Source organism: Mustelus asterias, chromosome 3 (assembly GCF_964213995.1).
Source record: "Mustelus asterias chromosome 3, sMusAst1.hap1.1, whole genome shotgun sequence".
Classification (NCBI taxonomy): Eukaryota; Metazoa; Chordata; class Chondrichthyes; order Carcharhiniformes; family Triakidae; genus Mustelus; species Mustelus asterias.
In genome coordinates, this window is record NC_135803.1 from 36,543,341 (window position 1) to 36,568,540 (window position 25,200).

At 43.0% G+C, this 25,200-nt stretch overlaps 1 protein-coding gene across 3 annotated transcripts in view; it reads left to right on the top strand.

The window, feature by feature from the left end:
• Positions 1-25,200, top strand: part of atp13a3 (ATPase 13A3) — a 127,977-nt gene that overhangs the window by 46,992 nt on the left and 55,785 nt on the right. For all 3 annotated transcript variants that reach the window (XM_078207725.1, XM_078207717.1, XM_078207732.1), the window contains exons 5-13: positions 5,526-5,596; positions 5,833-5,913; positions 10,260-10,329; positions 13,386-13,520; positions 18,569-18,641; positions 20,697-20,828; positions 22,497-22,679; positions 23,748-23,905; positions 24,559-24,747. In XM_078207725.1, coding sequence (XP_078063851.1) covers positions 5,526-5,596; positions 5,833-5,913; positions 10,260-10,329; positions 13,386-13,520; positions 18,569-18,641; positions 20,697-20,828; positions 22,497-22,679; positions 23,748-23,905; positions 24,559-24,747 — 1,092 coding nt within the window. The remainder of the gene's footprint in view (positions 1-5,525; positions 5,597-5,832; positions 5,914-10,259; positions 10,330-13,385; positions 13,521-18,568; positions 18,642-20,696; positions 20,829-22,496; positions 22,680-23,747; positions 23,906-24,558; positions 24,748-25,200) is intronic.

A 25,200-nucleotide genomic window follows, 5' to 3' on the forward strand; every position in this document is an offset into this window, starting at 1 on the left:
CATGCTCCCTGGCACTGCCCAAGGGGCAAAGTGCCAATGCCCAGGAGCACCTTGGCACTGTCCACTGGGCATGGGGCCTGCTGGGGATGGGGCCTAGGGGCAATCAGTGGGGATGGGGGATTCTGCTGCCGCTCTGCATTGGGATCTGGTCGGGAGGCCAGCAATCAGGGTTGGCTGAGCAGTTGGGTGGGGTGGGGTAGGGGGGTGAGCCAGGGAGGCCTGTGGGGGGGGGGGGGGGGGGGTGCACTGGAGATTAGGGCGGGCCGGGGGCAGGTTCAGAGCTGTCCCGCGATTGGATGGGGGGCTGCGATTGGGCCGGGGTGGGGTGGGGGGGGGGTGGGGGCAGGGGGAGAGATTTGGGGGAGCAGCATTGCGGGAATCACTGGTCAGCAAACGAGAGACTAACAATTCGGGGCCACTGAGCATGTGCAGAGGCCCGCTGGTTTCAGCCTTCCATGCAGGAATAGGCCCCGCCCCCTGAAATCTAATGATATTCACGCTGATGGCCTCTGCCTTGCACAGAGTGTAGGAGATTCTCCTCTGGACTTCCACTGAAAAATCCAGTGTGAATTACTCCAGTTTTCCCACACATTCGCGTTTAGAATTTTTTGGGAGCATTGCCCCCTTATCACCATTCACACCAGCGGGATTTTCTCATCCCACTGCAATGAACGGAGATTTGGCTGGCCGCCAAATTCTCCAACCTCACTGCAGCAGGAGCATGGCGTGAATGGCAGGCAAGATTAAGTCCACCGTTTGTGTTCCTTTCAGTGTTCCTTTCCACCAAATATATTACCTCTTGTTATTTTGCTTTTTTCTTTCAGTTTATCTCCAACCTCCCCTCATACCGTCTCTGAACTCATCGTGTTGCTGAGACTTGCTTATTGTTTTCTAGACCCTATTCCTACCAAACTGCTGACCATCTAACTTCCTCTCGTGCCGTTAGCTGGTATAATTACTGGCTCTTTTTCCTTCAGATCTGCTGTCAATGCCTCTTTCCTCACAAAAAAAATAACCCTTGACCAATATTCTGTGCGGTAATCTGAAAGTCCCTATGCTGACTGTGCACAAGCTGACTCTTTTTAGTTACCGCGCATGCACAGAAAATAAATGAAAGTGAATGCACACTTAAAACAAATTACCCACATGTCCCCGAAAAAAAGATTGAGCGATTGTTTCCCTTGACCCTTCATCCTCTCAAGCTACTGCCCCTTTCTCAACCTTCCTTTCTTCCCCACACCTCCTTGTACATGTTTCACTTCCCATCTTTCCCGAAACGTAATGTTTGAATCCCTCCAATGAGGTTTCCACTTCTTCCATAATACTGAAATGGCTTTTTACCAGAGTCACAAATGACACCCTAATTGATGAGGAAAATAAGCTATCCCTCCTACTCTTCCTCAACTTGTAGTTTTCCTCAACTATGTAGTTTTTGACAAGTTTGATCAGGAAATTCTGCCCCAGTGTCTTTTCACTGTTGTCCAGCTTGGTAAGATTGCGTGTGCTTCGTTCCATTGCTATTTATCCAATCACAGCTAGTGAATCACCTGCAAATTACTTATTGCCCCAATTTACCCTTCCCCTGATGGCCTCTTATTTCTCTTCTATGTACTGCCCTTCGACAACATAATCTAAAAACGGGGCAGCAGTTTTCACGTGTGCTGATGCTGCACAGCTCAAGTCATCTCCATCTGTCTTGATCCCTCCACTGTCTCTAAGCTTTCAGACTGCTTGTCTGAGGAGCAGTTTAAAATAAAATATGATATAAGTAGATATTAAATCAGATCACCAGAAATTTGATCAAAGAGATCGGTTTTAAGGAGCAGTGTAGCTAGGGGATTCAAGAGCATATACCCTAGGCATAACCGCCAATAGAGCAGTTTAAAATCAGGAGGAGATTTTTGAAGAGATCAGGTTTGAATGAGTGCAGACACTTCAGAGGCTTGTAGGAATGGAAGAGATTGCAGAGATAGGCAGGGACAAGGCCATGGAGCGATTTGTAAACAAGGATAAGAATTTAAATCAAGGTATTGATTAAGTGGGAGTCAATATTGGTCTTTGCTGTCCATGTCTTATCTCCCACCAAGTCCTATTCCACAATTACCTAGAGTTTTCAATGACCTCAAGTCTAGAATGGGTAAAATTTGGGAGACCAGCCAGGCGCATTCTGGAATAATCAAATCCCGAGGTAAGGAAAGCATGAATGATGGTTTCAGTAGCAGATGAACTGAGGCTGGGCTGAAGTCCGGCAATGTTATAAAGGTAGAAATAGGTGGTCTTAATGATGGTGCGAATATGTAGTCGGAAGTTCACCTCATGGTCTGATATGATACCAAGGTTACGAACAGTTTGCTTCTGCCTTAAACAGTTGGCAGGGAGAGGAATGGAGTCAGTGGGTCATGAATGGAGTTTGCACTGGGTACCAAAAGCAATTGCTTCAACCTTTCCATATTTAATTGGGAATTCTGCTTATTTAGTACAATATGTTGGATAATCAGTCTGATAGTTTGATAACAGTGAAGGAGTCAAGAGCAGTGATGAAGTAGATTTAACTTTTGTCAGCAGATATATCAATGCTAATGCTGTGCTTTCAATTATGTCACTGAGGGGCAGCATGTGGATGAGAAATCAATGGGGGCCAAGTTGGATGCATAGAGGTAATGTAGCCGGAGCAGGAAGAGAAGGCATTGCAAATGATACTCTTACTGCGTTTGGATAGATTAAAAATGGAACCAGGCGTGATCAGTCCCAACTAGATGGATGACAGTGGAGAGGGGTTGGAGGATGTTGGCAGAATTAAAGGGAAAGAGGACCACCTGAAGAGAAAGAGAACATGTGACCAGGAGGGGAAGTTGTATGGTAACAGTTTAATAGAAATAGAATAGGGGGATCAGAAGTTGGGTCATGGACAAGATGAGCTATGAGAAGGTATGAAGGGTAATAGGAGAGAAAGATGAGAGTTCCAGGTTAGAGCCGAGTGGACATTAGAGGAAATTTGGACTGGTGCGATAGTGGAAATGAAGGATGCAAAAAAGATGTGAAGAGTGGGTGAAAGGAGGACCCAGAGGCAGTGAACAACATTTAGAAGACTGGTAAAAACTTAAAAGTGGTGCGAGAGAGAGACACCCAGGAGCCATCCATCCAAACGAGCAGGATCAACGAATCTGTGGGTGTCGCAGAATGTGAGCTGCTAGGTTAATGGGCATTGACTTGTAAGATGTGTGTCTTGTGGTCGCAGTTGATCTGAATGTTCATTGAGTGGAACCCGTTGCGATTCACAAAGGCTTTCTGCTCAACTAGAGGCACCTTGATGGCCATGAGTGCAGTCAATGGCACCCTGGATATGAGGAAAGCCTGCAATTGCCACAAAGGCTCTGGCTTTTTTAGCCTGGTTGACTTTGTCCATCCAGGAATAGATGAATGTCATCACCCATCTGAACAGAGTGTCAGTAACAAGCTCTTTGCAACTGTGGGCAGCAGATTGGAACACACTACACAGATCCCTCACTGACCCTTAGAAACTGGTATCATGGAAGTTGGGTGCCATTATGATCTTCAGAGCCTCTGACATAGGGTGACCACCCACACAGTTGGAGGGACTTTCTGGCCTAATCACCTGGCACACATCTTACAAGTCAATGCCCATTAACCTAGCAGCTCACATTCTATGAGTGTCCCTATGAAGGAAGAGCCTCGTTTGGCACTGGAACTCAGACATGTTGAGGTAGTTTAAGCGCTGTACACTCTGGTTGCAAGATAGTGGCATCTCCTGTGGACCCTTCTGACATGTACTCCTTGCTGGTCCTGAAACCACTGTGTCTGCGCCTCTCTTACCACAGGTCATTTCCTGAGATGCCGCCTGTGGTCATCTGGCCTCATCTCTCTCCTGGCACTCTCTGCCTCCTCAGAGGAGGTTGACCAGCTAAGTATACAATCCCCATGATCAAAAATACATTAGGCACTATCACGCACCTGAGGGTGCTCGCTGCTGAAATCTTCAGAGTAAGATGGCAAGAACAACTATTCCAAAAGAAAGCAATCCATGCATGGAATGCACCAGAATTGACAGAGAAACCCCTTAAGTCACATAAATTTCACAACAAAAAAAAACTATAACCTAAAGAGATAGAGGACAATCTTACGAAAATAATTCTATGTGCTGAACGAGCATGAAAGCGGGAGAGTTTCAGATGTGTTGTTTGGTGAGAGAAAAATTCAAGTCGTATGCTACTTAGAGAAATAAATGAGGCAAATGATTCTCGCCAGAAGGGAGAGTGGACTGAGTCTATTCACGTCGGGAAGCTGGCTGCTGACTGCTAGAGGTTGCCATTGTGCATGCGTCTGATCTCACCCCACCCCGCCAGCTGATCACCCCCAGGGATGTAACAGTAAAACTTTCCAAAGGTCAAAAGGGGCTTGAGTCATGTGGCATTGCACATGGATGAGTTGGTTTCAGATTAACAACCAGTTTCAATGTCTCTGGTCAAAATCCATTGTTTTCCTTAGGAGATAGATGGCGGCTAATAGCACATTCACATGTATAACAGGTTTCAATGAATCGCTTTGTTGTAAGTCCAGCTGGGGGCAACAGACCATCTGTTGTTCCCTTGTTCTGTTGATATCAATGCGTCCCACACAATGATAGGTGTGAGATTCCACAAGGATGAGGGTTGAGCTTTGCCCTGTAATTATTGCTGGACGTTTCCAGAATGTAGCCACTTGCAAACCATGTGACTTCCAGCAGCCATGTTTTTGGTCCAGCAATGTCCATTGTTAAATAAGCAGAGAGTAAGGTTTAATTTAAACAGTTTATAATCTCTTTCATTTCTTATGCACATGACACATCATTGTGCATTTTATGTTGGTGTAGTTGCTCATTCTTTTTTGCCCCTGCCTCAACTGATCTGCTGCTAAAACCATCACTGATCCCTCCATGCTTCTAGATTTGACTATGTCAACACTCCTGACCGGCCTCCTCTATTCTTCCCTCCGTAAACTTGCTCATCCAAATCCTTGCTGCTTTTGTCCTCACTTGCACTCACTTATTCATCCTTATGCTCATTGATCATCATTGGCATTTGGTCAAGCAACACCTTGATTTAAAAATTCTCATTCTTGTTTTCAAATTTCTCCATAGCTTCATCTCTCCCCATATCTGTAATTTCTTCAGCCCCATATGGGTCCAAGATATCTGTGTTCATCCAATTCTGGCCTCTTGTGTGTCCCACAATTAATTGCTCCATGAGTGAGGTTTGTGCCTTTAGCTGCCTCGGCCTTTAAGTAGGATTCACCCTCCATTTTCTTCTGAAAAGACATCCTTAAAACTTACTTGTTTGACCAAGCTTGGGGCCATCTGCCCTAATATTGCTTTATGTGGCTTGGTGTTTCATTTTGTTTTATCGTGCTCCTTTGACGTGCCTAAGGATGTTTTATTATGTTAAAGCTGCTGTGTAGATATAAATTGTTTTGTTATTCAACTGCGCAGTTTATGAAATTTAATCTGTGTTTTCACTGTTGTTTTTCAGGTTCGGTATTTTACACATCACAGTGTAACGTACTTCTGGAACAACTTCTTACAAAATTTCAAAGACTTAAAGTAAGACCATTTAACTTTTAAATGGTAAATCTAAAAAAATGTAAATGTAATATACATATTAATCCACTTTGTTACTTAGTTTAGTAAATTATAACTAATTTTTTTCAATTAAATATTTTCCATTTGACTGTGAAATTAATTTTTCTTTCCATTTATACTATTTGTAAGCTTTTAATTATTTTATAATAAACACATCAATTTTAAAAATTATAATCACATTCATTTTTATTTTCTAGGGGCCTGACTGAGGGTGTTTCATGGTCTGACTTTCATGGCCAGCACAGTAAAGGACTGAGCAAAGAACTGGAGGAATATCGGTAAAGCATTATTAAATCTAGTCGTAAATTTGCCCTACTGCATGTTTTATCTTCAATGGAAGTCCGATTGCCACTCCGCTCCTACTTTTTTACCTTCAAATCTTCTCAATCCTGTTTTGCCTGACTTTTTGACTCAGGTTGGAGGAACTGTGCAAATCAATGTGCTCCTGGGGCCATCTGTCAAGGGCTTCAGGATTAGACACAAAGAGACCATGCCCATTTTTTTAATGGCACCAGTTGACATAAATCAGATAAAAGTCCAGCCACTTTCAAACCAGGCAGATGGTAGGTTTGTCAAGTAAGTGGATAGAATTTGAGGTGATGGCGGGGGTGGGGGGGGAAGATTTGGTTAGACAGTCGGGAGGGTCAGACTGTCGGTGAACAATGCAGTTGGAGGGGGCTGGGCAGTCAGGCTTCGGGATGATTGAAGGAATCCCTTTGTTGGGGTAGTCTTTGTGTGGGGGGAGTTCCATGAGTAGGTGCAATCCCTTGTTTGGGAGGGGGGTAGTGTTGGCGTGAGGGCTGCGGGCTGAACGGGTGGAGGAGTCTAGTGGGTAAGAGGTATTCAGGGGGTGAAGGAGTTTGCCATGAAATCCTTACCTGAGAACTTCCAGGGGTGGGTTTCCCCAGCGCATCTTTGGGGTAGTCCCCATGTACACTGCCCTGGAGCTCAAAAGTTACAGCCCAATATTTTTATAACATGCTGATAATGAAGAATGGTCAGTTGTAATTTTATATTTAAAACATTTAAAACTTTAAAACATCTTAATTGCATGTCATGTATTTACACGTTTGCCTCTTCCAGCAAGTTGTTACTATACACATTAGCCTGGAGATATTAAAAGAATTTCAACTACTTTTTAAGCAAGTGGCATCGTAGCCTTTCAGAGCATGCACAAGAAATTTGAAAATAACTATAACAAGATACATTTTGGTTTGTAACTAAAAAGTGTTGAAACAACTCCAGTAACTTAAAATGTGTACTTTTCTGACGTGTTATTTTCAGGCGAGTCTATTCTAGAAAATTAGCACAGCGGGCCTGAAGAATCGTGGGGGGGGGGGAATTCGAGGGATTCCCACAAGCGTTCGTGCCCCGCTAGATTCTCCCAGCGCCGGATTTCAGGTGTGATTTGCTCTGCACCGGAAATCGGCGGGGAGGTGGGGCTAGCATTTAAATGATATTCTACACATCATTTAAATGCTATTAGCAGGCCTGGGACTGAATTCTCCAGGTCCGCTATCCTCTCCCACCCCAACAGTGTGTTTCACTCAAGTGGGGACTACACTAGCCCCTCACTTTGGGGTAACAAGCAGCCTGACCACGCTGGAGTGAAGGGGGGGAAATTGGGGCCTCCCAGGGTGGCACCCTGGCAGTGCCAGCCTGTGGCCCTGACACTACCCAAGGGACAAAGTGCTCATGCCCAGGGGGCACCTTGGTACTGCCCATTGGCAGTGATAAGGGGGCAGAGCCTATTTTGGGCAGGGCTTAGAGGGCCATCGGTGGGGGTGCAGTGCCACTCTGCATTGGGACCGATGGGGGCGGGAGGGAGGCCAGCGATCGGGGCTGTCCGGGGTAGGGGCGGGAGGTGGGGTGTGATCAGGCTGTGGGGGGTTGAGGGGGGCAGCACTGCGGGGGCCCCGGGCTGGCCAGCAAACGGGAGGCTGACACTTTGGGGCCACTGTGCGTGTGCAGAGGCCGCTGGTTTCAGCCTCCCGGGTGGGAGTAGGCCCCGCCCCGTGAAATCTAATGATATTCACACTGGTGGCCTCTGTATTGCACAGTGTGTGCAAGATTCTAGTGTGAACTCCCACTGAAAAAAATCAATGTGTATTACTCCGGTTTTCTTGTGAATTCAACACTTAGAATATTTTTGGGACAACTCCGCCCAAAATAGTTTAATGATTCTTATTTGCCTCATCCCCCAGAACTCTGTTCATTTTGGATGGTGAAAGTTTGCGAAAGACACGGTGGGGTTGGGGGGGGATTCTCCCATCCTGCTGCGCTAGAAAATTCCACTGGGGCCTGATGCGCGGAATCCGCGTTGAGCATCCTGGCCTGCAAGCGTCACCCAGCATCAGATTTGGGGTGGCATCACATCCGTGCCGGAAATCGGTGGGAAAGCGCGTATATTATGGTAATGCTTATTATCATATATTTTAAATGTGATTAGCGGGCCCGGGATTGAAGTCTCCGGGCCCGCTAGCATCTCCACCTCGTACCCCCCCCCCCCCCTTCCCAGCGGGGATTACTACGTGGGTAGCTAGCGGCCCGATCCCGCTGGAATGAAGGGTGAGCAATTGGGGCCCCTCAGAGGGTCAAGCGGTGGCCAGCCTGTGCCCCCTGGCACTGTCCAAGGGGCAAAATGCTAATGCTCAGGGGGCACCTGCGCAGTGCCAAGGGGGCAGGGCCTGATCGGGCAAACGGTGAGGGGTCCTGCTGCCACTCCGCATAGGGATCAGTGAGGGAGGGAGGGATGCCAGTGATCGGGGCTGGACATGGGGATGAAGGGGCTGCCTGCTAGGGGTCAGGACTGCAGAGGGGCCTGTCTGGACTGTGGTTTGGTTGGAGGGGGTGGGGGGAGAGGAGGTCTGGGCTGTGGGGTAGGGGGATGGCGGCTGGGCCGGACGTGGTCGGGGGGGGCCAGTGATTGGGCCGTGGTGGGAGGGGTGGAGGGCCGACTTTGCGGGGATAGCGGGGCTGGCCAGCAATCGGGAAGCCAACAGTGTGGGGCCACTACGCATGCGCCGATCACGGCGCTGACTAATCGGCGCATGCGCAGTAACCTGCACAGCGCGATGCTGCCAGCCTCCCGGGCAGCGATCGGCCCCACCCCCTGAATCCTGGTGTGAATCACTCTAATGCACGCTGCAGTGCACAGAGTGTGGGTGATTCATTTTGAAACTCCCACTGAAAAAACCAGCGAGATTTACTCCAGTTTTCACACGAATTCGACATTTAGAATTTTTTTGGGAGAATCCCAGCCACGATATCCAGCTTTGAGCACCATTGTTGCTGTTGGTTCTCTGGTTATGCTATTGTATGCTTAGATATTGATCAGTGTGGCCTGAATACAAGACTTGGGGTGGGGGGTGGTGGTACATGGTGATCCAAGAGAATATTAAAAGTAGGTCAGGAATTTGCAGTTCATTACATAAGTATCTGTCCATGCTATATTTTTCTTTCTCCTGTTTGAGATTATATTGTCGTACGTTGGTATAGCAAATGTACAAATATATCGGGCAGTAACTTCTGGGCACTTGGGGTACATCCCGATCCGACCATGGGCAATCCCTCTTGGAACTTCACAGCTAAAAATTTACATGGCAGTTGCCCAGATGTGCAAACTCCTTGGACAATTGCCCTGCGTTGTGAACCATTGGAAGATGTGATTTAAGTCACAGACTTTGGATGGTTCTGGCTGTGCTACACCAATGGCTACTCAGAAAAGGTTAGAAGATCAAAACCTCTTCAGTCTTCTGGATAACTATTGTAAAGACCCAGACAGACCCCCACGCACCAAATTTCTTCCCCCACCATGGGACCTTTTTAACCCTCCCCACCCCGACTGTAATCCCTGACAGACCTCCTGATTCGCGACCGGACTCCGCACTGATGACCCCCCCCCACCCATCTGACTCAACCCACCCACCCCCGCCCCCCTCCATGCCTGATGTCCAACCCTCAATGTCTGATCAACCCCAACCCCTCTGATCTCTCTCACTTCCCAAATCCGATCCACGTACCTTACGCACTTACCTTCTTCCTGGTCTGTCAGTTTTAAGTAGATCATTAAACTTAACTGCTTTACAGCAGTTGATGTGCAAAAAAAAAGGGTGTGCCCACCTTCAATTCAACTTGCTGGACTGCACACTGGGCTTCAGAGATACCTGCTTTGTCTGGATCTCACCCAATCTGATTCAGAAGGTTGGGTAAGACAGGTGTAGAAGAAATTTGATGAAGGTAAGTGGGCATGGAGTGGCAATGGTAGTTTCTTGCCACTCCAAGGAATTTATGGCCCATCCTTTATAAAATACGGCATTTCTACTTATCCACATATTTTTATTTTGAGAAGATTAATTAGACTCTTGCAAAAGACAACTTAACTTGAAAAATGATGTTTGCTGCAAAATAGATGAGCAAATAACTTCTCGTTACCTCAAAAAAATTGAATTACAGCGTACTAAATATATACTCCAAAATGTTTTGAATCTATGTTGGCCATTAATTCTTGAAAAGGAGCACAATTTGACCAGGAGCAAATTGTGATTGTGTAATATTTAGAGAGTTTATAGAAATATGTTTATTTTTGTACTAAATTGTATGGTTGACTTTTATTTCTGTGCAGAAAACTATTTTTTGGTGTGAATGAAGTTGAAGTCAAAGTGCCTTCTATATTTAAACTCTTAATTAAAGAGGTGAGTATTTGAAAAAAAACTGTAACGGGGATTTGTCCATTGATATTGCACATCTTTTAAATCCCAGTGTGGTTGTTAGATTATTAATAATTCAGTATAGAAGCATGGGGTGAAAAGAGGGGCAGGCTATTCTGCCCATTGACCCGATTCTGCCTTTTCAGTTTGCTATGATAGCTCTTTCTATTTAATCCCATTCCCTGTCTTTTTATATATTCATGATGTCTTTGCTTTCTAAGTAAGTATCTATCTCTATTTTAAACACCTAGGTGACATTGCATATTTAGCTGTCTGGGTAGTGCATTCCATGTTCTTGCAACTCTTTTGTGTAACGAAGTTCATTTTTCCTGGATCTGTTTTTCATGCAAACAATTCAGATCCTGAGATGCCCCTTTGTTCTGGATTCCTCAGTTACTTTAAGCACCTCAATTGTTTGCAGGCAGTATAATGCAGGTTTACCTAGTCTTTATTGCTCAAACTCTTCATCCTTTGGTGCCTCACCTGCCCCCCCCGAACCTCCCACTCCCTTCCTCATCCTCTTCTTGAACTGTGTTCCTGTTTGAAAATCCAGACCCAATCCAAAGCTGGAGCTCTAATGTTGTGGAAGTGCATGTCTCCATGGTGTAGAAGTGGGAAGCTGGGTGCTACAATCCATTTGGTTTTCTTTCTGTCTTGTTGCTCTTCTCCCAAATCCTCGCTGTTGGGAATTGTAAGAGAGATACTTTTATTCTGCTTTAATTTGCACAATTAACAAAAAGGTGCTTTGCAGATGTACTTGAGATGCAGCTACATCGCTTTGATGGAAGCATAGCACCACTAGGCAGGAACATCACTTTCATACTTGAGGATAACTTGCAGTATCTACACTTAAAAACAAATCCATTGATACCTACAATAAGTGCTGTAAATTAAAGTTGTAAAATGATACCATCAAGGACCCCACATGTTAACTCTGAAGCAGCAAACATCTTTGAGTGCACATGTTCTCTGCCTGCAAGCTTACTTTGGATTAATTATCCATGTGAATAAAGATGTCCTGACACCTAGATTGCTGATGAACTTAGAAATGATTGATGAATGAAAGTGAAAAAGAGAAAGATTTCAGCATGTAGTCCAGTGAAGTTACAATAGGTTAGGAATCTTTTTGTATTATTCATTCGTGGGACGTGGGTGTCGCTGACTGGCCAGCAATTATTGCCCATCCCTAGTTGCTCTTGGAGGGCAGTTGAGAGTCAACCACGTTGCTGTGGTTCTGGAATCACATGTAGGCCAGACCGGATAAGGACAGCAGACTTCCCTGAAGGACATTAGTGAACCAGATGGGTTTTTCTGACAATCGGCAATGGTTTCATGGTCATCAGTAGATTAATTCCAGATATTCTTTATTGAATTCAAATTCCACCAGCTGCTGTGGTGGGATTTGAACCCGGGTCCCCAGAACATTAGCTGAGTTTCTGGATTAATAGTCTAGCGATAATCCCACTAGGCCATCACCTCCCCTATAATCAGTCCTATCATGGCAATTACACTAATTCTGTGCAGTTTCTGAGGATGTGGATGACTGGTTGGTCTCATGGAAACCCTCTCTAACTAAATATGAATGAATGTTTTAGGAATGAATGCTTTGGGCTATAGGCAAACTACAATCCAATGTATTTTGAAAATGAACTTTGCACGCAGATTTTTGACACTGCTCAAGTTTTGATCCTGTAAATTCACTCGATTTATTTGTTTTCGGTGTTCCTGCTTTGATGTGTATCCTTTAAAAAATTGCTTAAATTCTACCGTTGATGATTTATATTTTTGAGAAAGTAACTTAAATTAAGTTGCTTTCTTGTGACATACTTCACTAGTTTCTGACTTTGATTGGCATGATTTAATGCAAAATAATTGATTAAGGTACTTCGCTCCTGTTATTTTCTTGATCTTTTCTTCTGATGACATCAGATGCTGATTATACAGAAATATGTTTGGAATAAAAGTATTAAAAAGCTTTAAAGCTTAAATTATTAATATTGCAATATAACAATTTACATTATTGAAAATGTATTATTTAATTTACATAGCCCAAGTTGAAAATGGAAAATCTTGATGTAGATCATAATTCAATTATTCTCTTGTCTGCAGTTTCAAATACAGATTTATGTTCTATATTAAATGATGGGATTTAAGAACTTCCCAATTATAGTGCACCTCATTTGAAAAAGCGAGTCTGGGTTTTTGAGTGCACAGGGAGCAACAATAAAGGTACGATAGGAGATTAAAAAGAGCATGCTGATGTTAGAGCAAAATGGAGAGATATACAGTGCCAAAGAAAGTTTTTGAGGAAATTTTGGAAAGTAGAGAGGAAGGTAGAACAGCAAAAACAGCTGCAATGGAACATAACTGAGCAATAGTCTGCTGTTGCAAATGAAGAAGTTACATGTGTGCACTTGTGATTAAGAGGAAATTACAGTTGGTGAGTCTTTGAAAGTATTTGCAAATTAGTCTGTTGTAATTACTTCATTAGCAATTAGAAGCCAATCAAACTTAATGACATTCTTTTCGTTAAGATAAAATTCTACTGGAAACCTATGGGTTAATTTGCCAAATATTCATTGATAGCAATTTTATTTGGGCTGTTAAGCGTGTAGAAGTATAACTTGTGGGTCACATGCTTGTGATTTTGTGACATATGCCAGGCCTAAGACAATTTATCCTTTTTAATTACCATTTTCACTGAAGACTTCAATGTTTTGTGTGTCAGACAGGTTTAGTACATAGCTTTATGGACAAATTGTATCTTTTCAATATTTTTGATAAATCATTGCAATCTTAAAAGTAATTCATCCTGTACATCACTTGGGACATTTGGATCTGATAAGACACTATCAGATTCAAGTAGTTTGATTATATAGTGTTTTCCTGAGTTTAATTGCTTGCAATCAGAAAATGTGGACAAGAATGAATTTTTATGTCGATGTTTATAAATAAATTTGAGGTTTTGTTATGTGAAATACAAAGGTATAATTTTTGAGAGCAAGCAATTGACAGTGCATAATTTGGGTTTCTCTTTTCAGGTGCTTAATCCTTTCTATATATTTCAACTCTTCAGTGTTATTCTTTGGACTTTTAATGGCTATTATTATTATGGTGTGGCAATTGTCATCATGTCACTTGTATCAATAGTGACCTCCCTGCACACTATCAGAAAGGTAAGGTTTGCGAGTAGCGTTGATACATTGTCTATTGCAGATGAGTATAATTTTCTTTTAAGTAAGGAAGGCCGGCATTTCAAATTGCTTTATTCTAATGCAAAGCATCTCCCAAACCATAAAACTGCCTTACGAATTACCATTACATTTTGAGTGATCTGAAGTACTATATTGTTTAGACATAGCAATGTTAAATTCATATGCTATTCAAAACATAACTCCATGTTAACAACAGAATAATGCATCGTATAAATGCATGGTATAAAGCATTATATTATTGAACTTAGCCTGAGCAAAGTAACAGGCAATCCACTATTTGTATATTTGATGGCTTTGAGATGCACTGAAGATCTGTCTAATTTAAAAAAAACTGTTAGTTGACTGAAGGTTGTGCAGTCAACTTTTAATTGGACATTTAGGAAGGATAGGCGAAAAGGAGGTGGAATAGTGTTGCTAATAAAGGACAAGGTTGGTGCATTAATGAGAGAGGATCTTGGATTTAAAGATCAGTTTGGGTAAAGCTAAGAAACAGCATGGGGCAGCAAATGTTAGGAGTTGCTTATAGGCCACCAAACAATAGTAGTAATATAGGGCCTGGGTTAAATTACGATATTAGAGATGCATATAACGTGTAATACAATAACCATGGGGTCTTCAATCTACATGTAGACTGGATAAACTAATGCTGTGGAGAATGAGCTCCTGGAATGTATAAAACTTTTTTCCTAGAACTGTATGTTGAGGAACCAACTAGTGAACGGGCTATTTTAGATCTAGTATTGTGCAAGAGAAAGGGCTAATTAAAGGAACCTGTAGGAAAGAGTAACCATGATATGATTGAAAGGTTGTTAATGTAGCCCAATCCATCACGCAAACTAGTCTCCCACCCATTGATTCTGTTTACACTTCCCGCTGCCTCTGAAAAGCAGCCAGCAAAGTTAAGGACCCCATGCACCCCGGACATACTCTCTTCCACCTTCTTCTGTCGGGAAAAAGATACAAAAGTCTGAGGTCACGTATCAACTGACTCAAGAACAGCTTCTTCCCTGCTGCCATCAGACTTTTGAAAGGACCTACGTCACATTAAGTTGATCTTTCACTACACCCTAACTATGACTGTAACACTAGATTCTGCACTCTATTGTTTCCTTCTCGATGAACGGTATGCTTTGTCTGTACAGTGCACAAGAAACAATACTTTTCACTGTATAATACATGTGACATAATAAATCAAATCAAATCAAACTTTGTGTTAAGTTTGAAAGTGATGTAGTTCAATCCAAAACTAGAATCTTAAATCTAAACGAAGGAAACTATAAGAGTATGAGGGGCAAGTTGGCTATGGTAGATTGGGAAACTACATTAAAGGTATGATGGTAGACAGAATAACTAGCACTTAAAGAATGAATACATAGTTTACAACAAATCTACATTCCTTTGCGGCACAAAAAAAACCAGCAAGAAAGGTGATCCAACCACGAGAGAAACATTTTAGAGATCAGAAAAAAAAAACTGATAAAGGAAGAGAAAATAGATTATGAGGATAAATGAGCGAGATGCATGAAAACAGACTGTAAAATGTCTACAGATATATGGAAAGGAAAACTTTAGCAAGGATGAAAGTGGACCCACTTTATATATTTATAATTATAATTAGGAATAAGAAAATGGCAGAGATTAAACAGGTATCTTAGACAGAATTTTCCATTTTAGAGACTCAGTGAAGTGGCAGGCAGGAAAGTCCACATGATTCCTGCTGACTGGCAGGATGGATTTTTGCACCTGATTTTCTGCTTTTTCACCCATTAATTGTACATCAACAAGGAGCTTGTCGATTCTCATGGCAGGAATTTGTACACCCCGCCATAATCTCGTGGCATCGAAAGTCCTGGCACTGTATCTAAACAGCACCCACACAGATATTCACTGACTATAAGCCAGCTGTGTTTTGAACTTCCGCATTACTGTGGTGCCCAAATGTGACAAACCTTGGCTCCACGGTTCAGCAAGGTCTCCCTGGGGATTCCCCTCCAGGCAGTGCAGAAAAAGCAGGAGGTCCTCTTTCTGAGGAATGGGAGCAGGAGGTCCTCCCACCTGATCACACTGGCCTGGGAGGAATTTCAATAAGGAGTCTAACTACATCAGGTTGGACTTTAACCTGGTGTTGTTAGACTCCTTACTGTGTTTACCCCAGTCCAACGTCGGCATCTCCACATCTGGGAGGAATTTGCCGGGGATGTCACCACACGTGGCCAGCAGAAAAGGAACATTAAAGTGCAGGAAACAAATAAATTATTTTATGCACACCACTAGGGTAAATGAAACTTCTACTCACTCCAAACTAACACACACGTAAGGGTATTAGGTAGTTGAGTAAGTGTCCACAAGTATGTCACAGACAAGCAGCAGATGGGATATCAGCACTGCATATCTGCCAGACACTTTATGATCACCATCTCTTGTAAGATCCTGCACAAGTGGTGTTTTAAACCCTTGACTGGGGAGGGCTCAGCACACACAACAGGCTTCCCTCTGCTTGTGACCCCATTTACTCCAAAAGGTCAGGCCTGGGAGGGTGAACCTGCCTCGAACCGGAACCCCTCCCGTGCTTGGGTCTCCAGAGGATGCTGCCAAAGTCATCCCAGACAACAGGGTGTAGCAGTCATCAGGCTGCCTCCAACTTGGGGGCGACATGGTGACACAGTGATTAGCACTGCTGCCTCACCACGTCAGGGACCCAGGTTCGATTCCCGGCTTGGGTCACTGTCTGTGCGGAGTCGACATGTTCTCCCCGTGTCTGCGTGGGTTTCCTCTGGATGTTCCGGTTTCCTCCCTCTGTGAAGTCACAGAACACAAATCGATATGGAATTCATCACATGACTGTGCACTCATTGACTTAGGATTCAGAGAAAGGATTGGCCTTTATGAGACAGATAATGTCAAGGAGTGCATTACTATAAAAGTGATGCTCCAGCACATCTCCTGAGTGCTCAGCAGTATCTATGAAGGGAATAAGTTATTGTTGACTGCTGTGTCAAAACTAACTGGGCTATGTATCGCTCCAATGTCAAGACAATGCTTGGTAAATTAATAGTCTAGCAATAATACCACTAGGCCATTGCCTCCCCTAATGGCCTGCCTCTCCAATTTCGTATGATTCAATTAGTTGCAGTTGAATACCCCTTTTTATGGTACTTCAGTAGCTCTGAGTCACCCATCCCATGTGTCTTTACCAACAGGCTTGACACTAAAAGTTAATACAAATTTAAGTTCAAATTGCATGAAGGCTCTAATGTTACAGCATTCTGATTTGCGTGTATTTTTCCCAGACGTGCTTCTGCAAGATTAAATGATGATCAGTTTGAATGAAGTGCCAAGTGCTCTGCAGCAATTTTAACTACCTTCCCACACACTTCATTTCAGTACATGAGTTAGTTGAGATATGACATGTGGTAAATGTAGCGTATTTGGGAAGAAACAGGTCACTTTAGAGCTATTGTTCCCAAAACTTCTGTCCTCTGGGGATTTTTCTCGTATCATTGTCTGATGCTGTTCTAGGCTAATTGTAAAATGTGACTACAGGATGAATAAAGTGAAATTGATGGGCCTTTGGGCCCGATTTTACCAATTGGAGCCTAAGAGCAGGATCCGGGCGTAATACGGATCCGCGCCCGGAATCCTCTTTGCAGCGCGCCCATACACGTTTTCTCGGCTCCAGCCTGATCCGCGCTGTGGGTGGAGCGTAGCGCTGGCGGACCGATCGGAGCTCTGAACTGCGCACGCGCAGTTTGAAAAAAAAATCTGACAGTGCGCCCGGGCACGAAAAAAAGCAGAGCGGCTCTCTGACGTTCATCCTCTGGTCTGGGGGGGGGGGGGGGGGGGGGGGGTGTGACGTCTCATCCTCCGTGGGGGGGGGGGGGTGACCGATCATCCCCTTGGGGGGAAGAGAGGGGGTGTGACGTATCATCCCCTGAGGGGGGGAGAGGGGGTGTTTCCGATCATCCCTGGGGGGGTGGGGAGGAGGTTTGACGTATCATCCCGGGGGGGGGCGGTAGAAGAGGGGGTGTGACGACTCATCCTCTGGTCGGGGGGGGGGTTCCGCTGCGTGTCTGCGGCCAATCCCTTCTGGCACCATCACTGGTACACTACCAGCCACAGATTACTCTTCCCTGCAGGTGTGAGAGAGCGGGAGAGATGGCTGTGGCTGGTAGTGTACCAGTGGTGGTGCCAGGAGGGATCGGCCGCAGACAGGCAGCGGAATCCCCCCGACCAGAGGATGATACGTCACACCCCCTCTCCTCCGCCCCCCCCTCCCCCCCCCCCAGAGGATGAGATGTCACATCCCCTCCCCTCCCAACCACCCCCCCCCCCCAACCCGAGGATGAGACGTCACACCCCCTCTCCCCCCCCCCCCCCCCCCCCCCCCCAAAGGATGAGACGTCCCACCCTCTCCCCTCCCACCCCAGAGGATGAGATGTCACACCCCCTTCCCCCCCAGGGAATGAGACGTCGCACCCCTCTCCTCCTCCCACCCCCCCCCCCCCCCCCTGCCCCGACCAGAGGATGACCTGGGTCAGAGAGCCATTGCAGTCTCTGACCCCGCTCTTCGGAGGCTGCAGCGGCGACTTCAGACTTTTATTCTGCAGGTGGGTAACAGCGCAGATGCGGATCGGGCCAGAAGACGGTAAAGTGGGACTTGGCAGTAGAGTTGGGCGCGCGGTTCATTAAGTCGATTTAAATGCATGCTAATGCATTTAAATCGCCGGGCCGCCCGATTTGGGCGCGCTCCAGACCTGCGCCCGAATCAGGTGTTGGTAAAGCCGCGATCTTCTCAGAATCGGGTGCAGATCGCGGTATAGGCCCGACGCCCAACTTCGGGCGCGAAGTTTTGGTAAAATCAGGCCCTTTGTCTTTTTGCATCTAAGAATTCCTATGTTCCTACAGGCTGGACGAGTTAACCTCAGCAACTTGGAGTTCAGTTATGTTTGCAGATATATTTGTAACTGTACAATTATAATGCATTTTAATTGTTTTGATTTTGTTTTCAGCAATACGTTATGTTGCACGACATGGTAGCAGCCCACAGCATTATCAGAATTTCAGTTTGCAGAGCAAACAGTGGTAAGTGAGTTTCTAAAATGATTGGAAGTGGTGGGATTTTACTTACAACGTTAAATAACTAAGCTGATATTTTAGGAATGTGAAATCCTTCCAGGTTGAACTCCAGTTTGAAACTGAGGGAATAAGCAAATTTCAAACATTACCACATAAATATACTTTAATCTTGCCAAGTGTGGCTTAAATTCAATTGCTAGGATTAAACGGAAGTGCTCTAGTGACAAATCTTCCCTTCAGTTTTTTTGTCTGAAATCCCTAATCTTTGTTGAATGCCTTCCTTATATTGTTTTTGGGAAAAGGCCAAAGTTTTATCATGGCCTAAATCTTCAGTCAGGGTCGATGCTGAGCACATTGATGCTGCCCACAAAACTTTCTGCGACCCGACCCTTTTATGATTTTTCAGCCGTGTCTTCTAATCCCGGCTGTAGCACAGCAGGGTTAGTACAGCCTCTCCAGCAGAAGACTGTCAGACACAACAAGAAATGGAAGAAAGGAGGACATCCCTATTTTTCATAACTGTAGCTGTCGCAGTCAGGTAAGTTTTTAAAGATCAAGATCTTTCAGTAAATGAATGGGTAAGTGGGGAGGAGTGAGGTGGGTCGTCCAGGTGGGGACGGGGGGGGGGGAAGGGGGGGTGGTGTTGCCAGGTCTGATTGCAGGGGGTTGGCCATGGCAGTTGCTGTGTGGTTTATGATAGTGGTTAGGGAGGTTTGGTAGTCGTCAGGATATTCTGGGAGTGAGTCAGGTTGGCTCGGGGTGGGGGTGGGTATGGAGAGGTGGTGATTTTGGGTGGTGGTGGCTGGCTCTGTTACACTGGCTGGTGTTTCTGGGCACTGAAATCAGCCCATTGGAGTTTTGAACTTCCAGGGCAATTACAGCATATGTCTGTGTATCGGGATTTCTGCGGGACCCTGACATGCATCTCCCAACTTGCATCCCATCTCCGCCGATCCGGATGATATGGGCCCCTGTGTTTGTAGGAAGAAGTGGCTTCGCTCAGCAGACTAAATGTCCCCTGATCCAAAACCAGTATCTTTCTAGGAACCTGAATGGATTAGCATGCACAGGTTTAAAAATTGAGCTTGTGAGCATGCTTTATTAGTTACTGGAAAGTACATGGAATGACCACCACTCTCCTCTGTCTCCTCTAGAAGGAAGGTTGTGTAATATCCGATTAATGTGTACAAATTGTAATTACTTGGTTAGACTTTTTTAATATACAGACTTTTAATTAATATAGAAGTCATATGATTTTGTGAAACACTGAATTAGCATATTATTTAAATAATTAAACTAGAATCTGTCCATCAAATGTTGAAATTTTTTTTTAAAGTGTTTAATCAGCAACAGGTTTTTTGGATGACATTCTTTGCAGAATGTAAGTGAATAATCAAAAAGTTCATCTGTAAACTGAATTTAGATCGAGGTAAAATAACCAGGGTTGTGATTTGTAGCATGGGAGGCTTTACTTGATCTATTTCCTTAATAAAATAGACTGTGTTTGACTAATTTCACACTTTGAGGTGTATTATAAGAAGGCTTGCTGCTAACTTTATAATTTTCCCTTAATGGTTTAGCAAAAGAGAGATCAATTTTATCTCTTGCAAAAATTAACATTTCGTTAGGCTATCCCAATCACTAAATAATTTTTTGACTTAGTTCCTGTGAACAAAAAAACGTTGTTAGGACCGACACAGCCTCAGTTAATTGGGCTGTTGAGGCCTTTTATTTGCAACCAATTAAAATATGTTGGTCACCATTTCCACTGAAGGAAAAAGACAATAATGGCCGAAGCCAACTTTAAAAATCCATTTGCTGCAAAATATCTGACATCATATAAAATAAGAAGTGCACTTATTTGTCATACCTCCAAGCAGTGAGGTTGAGTTTGGAAACTTTGTGGAGCACAGGGAATTAAAATGCTTTTGTAATATTTTTGTGCTAGTTCATCTGGTGTGATTGGGTTTGCATTTAAAAATTTATGGCAGTGGTTTGTACAATAGCTGCTTTATAAGTGTATAATAAGAATTAAATGCCTTGTTTTCTGAATCTTTTCAGAAATAGAAGAAACTTTGTCTACAGATCTGGTGCCTGGTGACATTATAGTCATTCCGACTCATGGGACCATAATGCCTTGTGATTCAGTGCTGCTTAGTGGCACGTGCGTTGTTAATGAAAGCATGTTAACAGGTAATTAATAAATGAAGGATGAAATGAAATCGTATTCTAGTTCTGTGGTACTTGTTGAAAATTTTGGTTATGTTTATTAAAAAATTCTTCTCGGAAGATATTCAATTATTCATTATTCTTAAAAGGTGTAAGGAAATTGAACCCTGATATCTTTCAGAATGACACAAACTCTCAAACCAAGGAAGTGGCTTGTGCAGAAGAGGGAAGATAAAAAAACAGTTTAGAACTAACTGCTTTATAGGGAATGGTGAATGTATTGAACAGACAGGGAAATAATGAAGGCAAATATTGTGGAGAAGATTTGAGAGAATTGGATACGTATTTGAAGGGGTGGGCGACTGATAAATTTTAATTTTTAGGATTGGCCAAATGTGCTGCAGAGTTTTTTTGTACTTGTACATGATTCTAATATGCAATGCTAAAAGAATTGTGAATACATTGTAGTGAAGTATAGAATAACATGGTGAGGACATTCAACGGTGTTGTCAATTTACTGGCTTGCCTTATTTCTGATGTTCAATATGCGAGTCGTTATGGATGCTTTTTTTTAAAGATAGTTTGCAGTGATGTATGGTATTCTCAAGAAATATAAAACTTAGCCATCGAATTTTAGGTAGCCATTTAATTTAACAATAGATCAATATTTGTCTTTGAGATCTCTATCTTGTCAGACAGATACTTTGTTGGCTCTGATGAAATTGCACAAAACCTGTGACAGCTCTTTATTAGGCGTGGGCATTAACTATCAATGAAAGATGGGAAATGGGGTTGAGAGACAGCTTGGCGATTATTGAAATATGCTCAAAGGGCTGAATATTCTTGTTCTTATGCTAGTCAGCCTGAGTGTAAAACAGCCAATGTCACCGGTTTTGTACTATTCCTGAAGATTAATTATCCTTTAAGAATCTCAGTTTAGTTCTAATTAAAATTACCTCCCACTCAAATAGCCAGAATAGGAAATCCTCCAGAAACCACAAGACGTATAGATGTGCCATTAATCTTTAACTCGAGCTTGGTTATACATTTATGGGGCTGAATCCAGTACATTCTAAAATGTTGTGGAGTTTCTGAAATTAAATTTGTTTCCGCATACTCAATACAATTTCTTGATGGCACATTTCTACTGCATTAGTTGCTGCTCAGAGATTTTTAAAATAATGATGTGGAAAATGAAAATATGTCCACTCCTGTTGTTTGCCACAACCCCCTCCCCCACCCCACCCCCCATCACAAATTTGTTTACCTAAAGCGTGAATTTGTTTGTGTATCCAGTTGTGGTTTGTGACCCTGAAAGTTCATTCATCTGCAACTTGGCATATACCAGTGCAGGAGACATCACAATTAATTTCAACAACACAAGTGTAATTGCACCAAGGACTCTCACTTTACTAGATGTGTTAGAATATTGATAGAAGGAAGGCTAAACTCTCATGTTTCCTACATAGAAAGGCATGCACTGCCACCTCTGCGTATGCATGTGCGCCACCTCTGCGTATACACAAGCTTACCGCTTGCAATTTCACGGGAACGCGCACTGGTGCCTGCTGCAGCTGAGATTGGAATCACAATTTTTGTTAATGTGCTCTTTTGTGTCCTCTTACAATCCCCTCTTGCATATCGTATATAAATGGATTGAATTAGAAATCCTTTCTTTTTCTTTTAATAAAGGTGAAAGTGTTCCTGTAACAAAAATCAGTTTACCAAATCCAATTATGAGTTCCAAAGGTCTCGAAGAAGATGAAATATACAATCCAGAAAAACACAAACGGCACACACTCTTCTGTGGTAGTACTGTAATCCAGACACGATTTTATACAGGGGAACTTGTCAAAGCTGTTGTCTTCAGAACAGGTAATGTACTTATGACTGGCTAGAATCCCAATATTGTATGCACTGTGATAAATTTTCATGTGAATGACATCTGTATGTGTATAAATAGAGATTATGGACTTAATTATTCTAATAGATTGGTTGAAATAATTGAAGCCAGTCCACATAATTAGAAATAATACATATTTGGTGACAAGTTTATTGCAGAGATGTGAAAATTTATAACCCAGGAAATTGATTTAATTCGATTATGTTAATTAAAAGTAAAATTAAAATAATAAAAATAGTGAGTAAAGGCCAGAATGTATAAAAAGGGAACACAGAACAAGCTGCATATTTCAGGAAAAAAAATATTTTTCCTATTATGGCACCTCCATTTCGAAGCACCCTCATGGCTTCCTGCCTGCCCCAGCGGCACCTACCTCTGCATTGGGGCTGCTGACTGGCCATTACTCTGGGCTCTCCTATTGAGCCTCCTGCTTCCATAATCAGTCCTCTGTCTGTAATTGGAAAGGTATCCCACCACTTCTGACTTTTCAACCTAGATTTAAACCCAATCTCAGGATTGTGACCCAACTGGAAGGTTCTGCCCATGTTTCTTTTAGGCAGCCTGCCATTGGACAATCTCAACAGTGTCTTCAGATTTTAGTTACATCCTAATTTTCACCAACCTCCACGTACCCACTGCCCAACCATATACATGGAAAAGGAGGAGGACAAAAAGAAATGGAATCCTCTAATATCACCAATAAAATGATTTTATTCAAGAACTTCAATTTTGAAGAGATTATGATTCACCTGTTTAATCCTTTGTAACTATCTCCACGTAATCCTTAATACATAGGTGTTTATTCAGAAAGTTATCTTTCTTACTTGTGTAAAAATTGATTATTTTGCGACCATTATTTTAGGTCAAAAATCATGGGGTCGACTTTTACACATGTTTATATGGTAGTAGAGATGTGCAACTTTAGACGTATGGTGCTATAAAACTAGTTTTTTTGTATCAGTTAGTGCTATGCAAAGAAATAAATATGAGAGTGGGATTGTACTGCATTAAACTAATTATAATATTTAATTATTTCAAAGGCTTTGGGACCACAAAAGGTCAACTTGTACGTTCAATCTTGTATCCAAAGCCAACAGATTTCAAACTGTACAGAGATGCTTACCTCTTCCTACTCTGCCTTGTTGGTGTCGCAGGGATTGGATTTTTATACACAATTATCAACAGTGTTTTGAACGGGGTAGGTCTTTTTTCTCTTTTCTAAGCACTTAGTTAATTTGTTCAAGGGAGGAAAATGCATGCATTTTTTTCAAAATTTATAGTTAGAAACTGTATACTAAGATAATCAACTGAAAATGCTTTGCAGTGTTTAAAAAACATTACCACCATTATATAGTTTATGTTACTAGAGACTGTTCACCAGAAATAAATCTGGAATGTTAATTCAAATTTGAATTTTTAGATCTGTAATTAATAGTGGTTAGCACTGCTGCCTCACAGGGCCAGAGACCCAGATTCAATTCCGGTCTTGGGTCACTGTCTGTGTGGGATTTGCATGTTCTCCATGTGTCTTGGTGAGTTTCCTCTGGGTGTTCTGGTTTCCTTCCACAGTCCAAATATGTGGAGCTAAATTGCCCCTTAGTGTCAGGGGGATTAGCAGGGTAAATATGTGGGGTTACAGGGATGGGGCCTGGGGGGATGGGGCCTGGGTGGGATCAGTGCAGGCTCGATAGGCCGAATCGCCACCTCCTGCACTGTAGGGATTCTATAATTCAATGGCTGAGTGGCAAAGCAGTTATTCAGAATATTGCTCACTCACATCTCGGAAAATTCAAATTTATTTGCTTTATTGTCACGTGTTTTTGAAAGTAATCTCCATTTTTTTGGTTGCAGGTCGGAGTTGGCACAATCATTATTGAGTCACTTGATATCATCACAATTACGGTTCCACCTGCTCTTCCAGCAGCACTGACTGCTGGGATTGTGTTTGCACAACGAAGATTGAAGAAATTAGGCATTTCCTGTATCAGTCCGCAGAGGATAAATATCTGTGGACAACTTAATCTGATCTGCTTTGACAAGGTTAGAAACTGTAACGTTCATGCCCACAGCTAATAAAATTATTGAAAAGTGACAGAGAATACATTAATATGGCTTCAAGATCTGCTTTAACAGGGATATGCAGGCACAGCTCAGAAGACACATTACCAATGTCTTTAAAAAGCTTTCCACTTGTCTTTTGTAGGTTGTAGTTCTTCTGAGGAAGGGGATCAATCCCCCAGCCAAAGAAAAATAGAAACTTAAAAATTTTAAAGGCTGCAAATCTGCAATAAGAACCAAAATTGCTGAAATATGCAAATTATGGTCAAGTGCTGATCAAGAGAAAAGATAGGTTATGACTCTTTAAGCTTGTAGTCTTCAGCACTAAAATCTAAAAGATAAACCATTTTAATGAGGCTAGAGCAAGAAATTATGAGAAAAGGGCGGGAAAGAGATGAGATTCAGCAATCATACAAATTACAAGTGTTACATGTG